The sequence below is a fragment of the Candoia aspera genome, chromosome 5 (genome assembly GCF_035149785.1).
Source record: "Candoia aspera isolate rCanAsp1 chromosome 5, rCanAsp1.hap2, whole genome shotgun sequence".
NCBI lineage: Eukaryota > Metazoa > Chordata > Lepidosauria > Squamata > Boidae > Candoia > Candoia aspera.
Genome location: NC_086157.1, coordinates 63,029,652 through 63,035,471, shown reverse-complemented (window position 1 = coordinate 63,035,471; position 5,820 = coordinate 63,029,652). Strand labels below are relative to the sequence as shown.

General features: G+C 41.5%; 1 protein-coding gene across 1 annotated transcript; it reads left to right on the top strand.

Annotated features, from left to right (window-relative positions):
* The first annotated feature begins 300 nt into the window (after positions 1-300).
* Positions 301-1,499, top strand: OLIG1 (oligodendrocyte transcription factor 1). The gene has a single exon (XM_063304707.1). It carries the CDS (start codon positions 301-303, stop codon positions 988-990), a length of 690 nt encoding a protein of 229 aa, XP_063160777.1. The 3' UTR covers positions 991-1,499.
* The last annotated feature ends 4,321 nt before the right edge of the window (positions 1,500-5,820 follow it).

The following is a 5,820-nucleotide window of genomic DNA, read 5'->3' as shown; positions in this document are numbered from 1 at the left end:
TCTTTTGACCCAGATTTGAACTCCCATTGGCTGCAGCCTGTCATTCCTTTGCTCTAATACTGGGTTGGATTTAGAGGATCGGAGCTAAATAATCCATTTCCTCACATCTCTGCGCAAATTACAGTAGGGATATTGAAATAGTGATTGATTGATCCTTATCCTCCTTTTCAAATATTTATCCTTATCGAGCTGACTGCAAAACCGATCAGCCCCCCAATTCCTGCCGACTTTTCTTCTCACGAGCTTTTTAATGCAATGAAAGTCTTTTGCCTGATCTGAAAATCCCACAACAAGGCCATCATGTTGAGGCAACACTTCTCGTATGAGCTGGTGGGCTACACGCAGGCCCCCTCCGCCTTGCTTCCCAAACAAGCTGAGGAGAGCAGGCCGGAGTTTGCGCCGGGGCAGCTCCAGCCACAGTCCGGGAATGGGACCACCCGAGCGGGCGGTGGCAAGAGCGAGCAGCAGCTGCTGCGGAGAAAGATCAACAGCCGCGAGCGGAAGCGGATGCAGGACCTCAACTTGGCCATGGACGCACTACGAGAGGTGATTCTGCCCTACTCGACGGCTCACTGCCAGAGCTCGCCGGGGCGGAAGCTTTCCAAAATCGCCACGCTGCTCTTGGCCCGGAATTATATCCTTTTGTTGGGAAGCTCGTTGCAGGAGCTCCGGAGAATCATAGGGGAGATAAGCGGCTCCGCAGGTCCCAGGCTGCTTCTGGCTGGACTGCCTCTCTTCGCCGCCGCCGTCGCCCCGGGCCCGGTGCTGCTAACGCCGGGGAACGTGAGCCACCACCACCTGCACCACCACCACCCTGACAGGCTGCGACCGGCCAGCAAATACCTCTCGGCGGCCCTGGAGGAGCAGCGGTGCGGCCAGGTGCACGTACCCGGAGGTGCTCCCCTGTGCTCGTGCGCCGCTTGCAAGTACCCCCACTTGTTTCCTTCCGGCCTCGGGGTGGCCGCTGTGCAGACGCAGTTTTCCAAATGAGTCTCCCCTTCTGAGCTGAGGAGGGATAGGGACGGAGGGAGCCCGGCCGGCAGCAATCGAAACTGGGGGCCGAGCCGGGAGGACTCAAGGAGCCTCGCTCCTTCTCCTTTTATTACTCGGTTTGGATAGAGCGACAGCCAGGGAAGAGAGACATGAACGTGAAGACTTTGGAAAGGACGGTTTTACATGCTTTCCTTTCAAATCAGGTGCGAGATCACCGGGACAAAAGTCTGATTTTGACCCTGGGGTGTGATTTGAAGAAGTGGCTGAGATGGGGCAATTGGATTAAAGAGGGTGAAACTGAGTCCAACCAAGCAGGCCATTTGAAGATACAGCTTTGCACTGGGCATGAAATCAATGCCAAGGCTGTTCAGGATGCAAAAACTATCAAAGATTTCATGGAGCCTCAGAACTGGAAGGAGCCCTCTGCTTAATGCAAGAATCCAAATGAAAGCATTCCAGACAGATGGCTCTCCAGCCTCTGGTTGAGCACATCCAGCAAAGGGGAGTCACTAGCCCTTGGTAACTGGTTCCACTGTCAAACTGCTTTGTCAGTTGGAATAACTTCCTGAATTGGACATCTTAATCTGTGCCCCATGGGATGCAGAGAACAAGTCATTTGTCTGTATAACATTTCCTTGGGCACTTGAAATGTATGATCATATCCATCCTCAGTTATTTCTCAAGGCTTAAACATACCCTATTCTTTCAGGCTCTTCTTAAGACAATCAGGATGTGCACTAGTGACTTATGGCATCTAATACAGCAATGAGGACAAGTTTTCTATCACTTCAGTGATGGCTGAGTGACAATAGAAGATGCTGTAAGACTCTGGTTGCAATCCTGACTAAATATTCAGTCTTTGGATCATCCTTGGTAAGGTTCTATACCAGCGCACCTGTTCCAATTTCTCAGAGTCTGTCTTAAGGTGCAGTGCCCAAAAACTGAGTGTGATACTCAGAATATAATATAACTCTTATCTTTCTGGGATTGGAAAATATACTAAGCTATATTTGCCTTTTCAGCGGCTATGTCAACTGATTCATATTCAGCTACTGATTCCCCCGTTCAGTACCTTGCATTTGATTACTTTTTCTATGTGAAGATCTTTCCATTTGTCTCTATTAAATTTCACACTTTTTCAGTCAATTCTCTAATCTATCAAGATTGTTTTGAATTTTGTTTCTGTCTATTAATATATTAGCTATCCTACTCAATTCTGTATAATCTGCAAATCTGTTAAGCACTCCTTCCACCTATTTGTCCAAATTAATTAAAATAATGAGGAGTACCAGGCCTAGGACTAAACCCCTGTGGCATACTACTTGATACTTAACTCCAATTTGATGAGTATTCTTTGAGCACTGTTGTCAAGCCAGCTATGGATATACTTAACAAATATGTCTCTAGCCAATATTTAACTAAATCAAAATGTCATGTAATATTTTCTTGGAAGTTTGTTGCTCCTAATGCAGTGGGATTTGCTTTCAGTCAAGATGTATAAGATCAATTTGTGTCCCTAATTTCATAAGTATGCTCAACTTTCCCATGAAATCAGTGAAACCTAAGTCTGCTTAAGTTGCATTATCCAACACAATGACTACTCTCTTGTGTTAGTGGAAGTCTTAGCAACTCTGGGACACCCCTCCTTGTGCTTGTTATTACCTACTTATATTAATTGTAGATTGTCTATCAGTGATAATCCAGAATTACTGCATTATTTTCAAATAATGCAGTTTAGTTTTCAAGAGTTATGTAGACCAACCTGTCAGTGCTTGCTGAAAAAGTAAATCCTGTAGATTCAAAGGGAATGATACCCAATTAATTATGCTTGGGTTGTAGCCTGAATTGAAGCAAACCTATATTAGTTTATTGGGATAGAGGTCCACTGAGCTAAATTGAGCTCGCTAATTTTCTGGGAAAAGTTCTTAGAAGTCCAGACATGCAATGCAATTGCAGTTATTTACTAAAAAATAAGCATGCATAATATTGCAGCTTTATTCTCATAAAAAGATGATGAAATTTGTAATATTACTTTGAGTATATAATCATAAATCCTTTTGTTCAACAGTGCTGGAAAAAAACAGGATAGATAGACAGACAGACAGAGATAGCTTTTCCTTTTGCTGTGCTTTTGCTGGTTTAAATACTATGATCCACTTCTATCTTGATTTTAGAAAAAAACATAGTCCTCCAAATTAGTTCATTTAATGTGCTAATATCACAGTGTTAGGGATTCTTCACTGATTTTGTTTAAGCTAGTTTAAACACAGTGTTATTCACATACTTCTGTTCATATGCCAGCAACTGAAATCACATTTTTAATATTAGAGTTTCAATCCTAAACACACCCACTAGGAAATAAGCCCCAGTGAATTAAGTGGGCCTGATACTTCATATATCCAGTGTATATATGGATATATATACGATGATTCTGATGCTTAGGTTTACAAGGTGATGCAGGGCAAAATTAATCAAAGCTTCCTAGCACAGACTATATTAAAAGGAGAATGTGGGCTCTGTAGAGCACAGATATAGCATGCTGGCTGGGGAATTCTGGGAGTTGAAGTCCACTCATCTTAAAGTTGCCAAGGTTGAGAAACACTGCTATAGAGTACATCCCATTCAATATAGTTGCTCCAAAGCAGTTTCTTGCAGCTTCTATTCATTATGTTCACAATGAATGAGATAAATTACACTGATGAAAGGCAGGATCAGTTACTTTATCTCGTTTTTCTGGGAGAACAATCAAGGTACAAGCAAGTCAAGCAAAAGAGTTAAAGAATAGATGGGGAGTCTTACTTCAGCAGAAGTGTTCATATATGCAATATGTGCTGAGCAAGAAACCTTAATTGATACCAGCTTTAACCACCCCATGTGCAGCTTTGTAACTGAGATTTCAGGTTTATTGTATCATTTGGGTTACAGAGTGCAAGTTAAATGGATTCAAGATGGCAGCCATGTAGGATTTCAAATAATGGTCTGAAACTTCATGTAAACAGCCAAGCACAATGGGTTAAAAATGCTGCACTGCACATACTTGCTATTTAAGGTTTCTTGCTCAACATGTTGTATGAACATGGCCAGTGTAACAACATGGTGATTTGAGAATACTTTGTAAGGATTATGTTCTTTAAACATCTTTGATTAGATAATTTAATCTGGACAGGAAAGCAAAGCAGGAAGGTCTATGTAAGACAGGAAGAATAAAGGCAGTTTGTTATCTTTTCCACTATCCAAACCCTTCCTCAGATTGACTGATTTGGAAAAGTTAGCAAATCTTGAAGCATACCCATCTTGCTTTGCTTCTTGATTGAAGCATTTTCTCAGTAGGAGGGGTGAAAGGAGGATGCAAAGGCCAGAAACTGTGGCTGGGCTCACATATTGCACTGAGCCATAATGTAGCGTCTTAGTTTTGGCTTAGCAAGAGGTATGAATAAACTCATAAACCAAGTTTCTGGCCTAGACTGATATCTGAAAAAGACACTGTACCTTGTTCCACAAACCTTGGTTAAAAGAAACCATAGCCTAACATGATGTATGTATTGAGAAATGTGCTCAGTAGAATTTATGCCAAAGTAGATGAACTCAAGGCTGCAGCTTTAGCTTCCTCCAGTCATGTCCTCCCCGTTGGTGCTTCCCATCTATGAATTCCCCAGTTGATTTCAGAATGGGAAAAAAACACAAGTACTCCTGATAAGATGAAGTAATAAAACTCTGAAATGCTTATATATGGGACACATTCTGAACCTTAACATTTGAAAACATTTATATTGTTTAAAGAAGCTTTTTTAGAATCTTGTGGATTCTTAATTTTTTTTAAAAAAATTGGTTTCCTCTGTCCAATAGCTTTAACAGTACAAAAACTAGCAATGGATTAGCTATTTTATTCAGAGCTCAAGAGAATGACAGATCAGAGTTGCAGGAAAGACCCGGTTATACATGTCTAGGATGAATCAATGTAGAAAAGACCAAGCAGGGTTCTGGATGTGCCTGACCTGTGAAATACAGCCAGATAATTCCACAACATAATGGGAGCCGTTTCAGCTAGAGAAAGATGATCCATTATCCATACATAGAGAATAGCAAAATGCATATTTTTCCAATAGAAACATGTATATTCATGCGAAGAAAGGGAAAATATAGTGTTCTGATCCAAGTGCCTGGTGGTGTTCTTTGTATGTCACTCCAGTCCTCCATGTCATGTCTAGAGCATCAGTTGTTCTATTCATGTTAATGGATGTAACTTCTCACTTCATGGTCGCTAAATCTGAAAATCCTCTGGTGTTTAGCTAAGCCTGGATGTAACCTAATCCAAAGAGATGCCAAAGCTCCTGCAGAGACTAGCTTTCCTGTAAATCTATTGGAAGATGTGATCACCGGGCATCAGCAGGTTGTTAGAGCAGCTGAAACTCACAACTCTCTTTACCTTTCTTCACCATGCCTTACCATTTACTTTTCATCATTCTTTATCATTCTTAGCAAGAAGCAGCTGTTCTGAACCTAAGGGATCTTCGTTTGCATACCTTCTGCATTTGTGTCAATTTTTTTACCTTGTCCTTCCTATAAAGCAATAAAGTTGTTTTGGACTGGAAAAAATCTTGGAATGATATGAGTTAAACTGCCTGTTAAATGGGATTCAGTTATATTTGTCTCAGACAAACAACATACAGTTCTGAGGTGAGGTACTGAGATCTGATCTACAGAAATGCCACAGAACAACCAATAAGAACCATGGAAATCAGAGTAAATTGCTTTAAAACTGGAACAGACTATAAAACTATTTTACATAATTTATCATTAAATGCCAGCCAAGAATTAGGAATGTCT

What these genes read in the sequence shown, in the direction of transcription:
- OLIG1 (XM_063304707.1), top strand. Translation starts at nt 301, where the DNA reads ATGTTGAGGCAACACTTCTCGTATGAGCTGGTGGGCTACACGCAGGCC.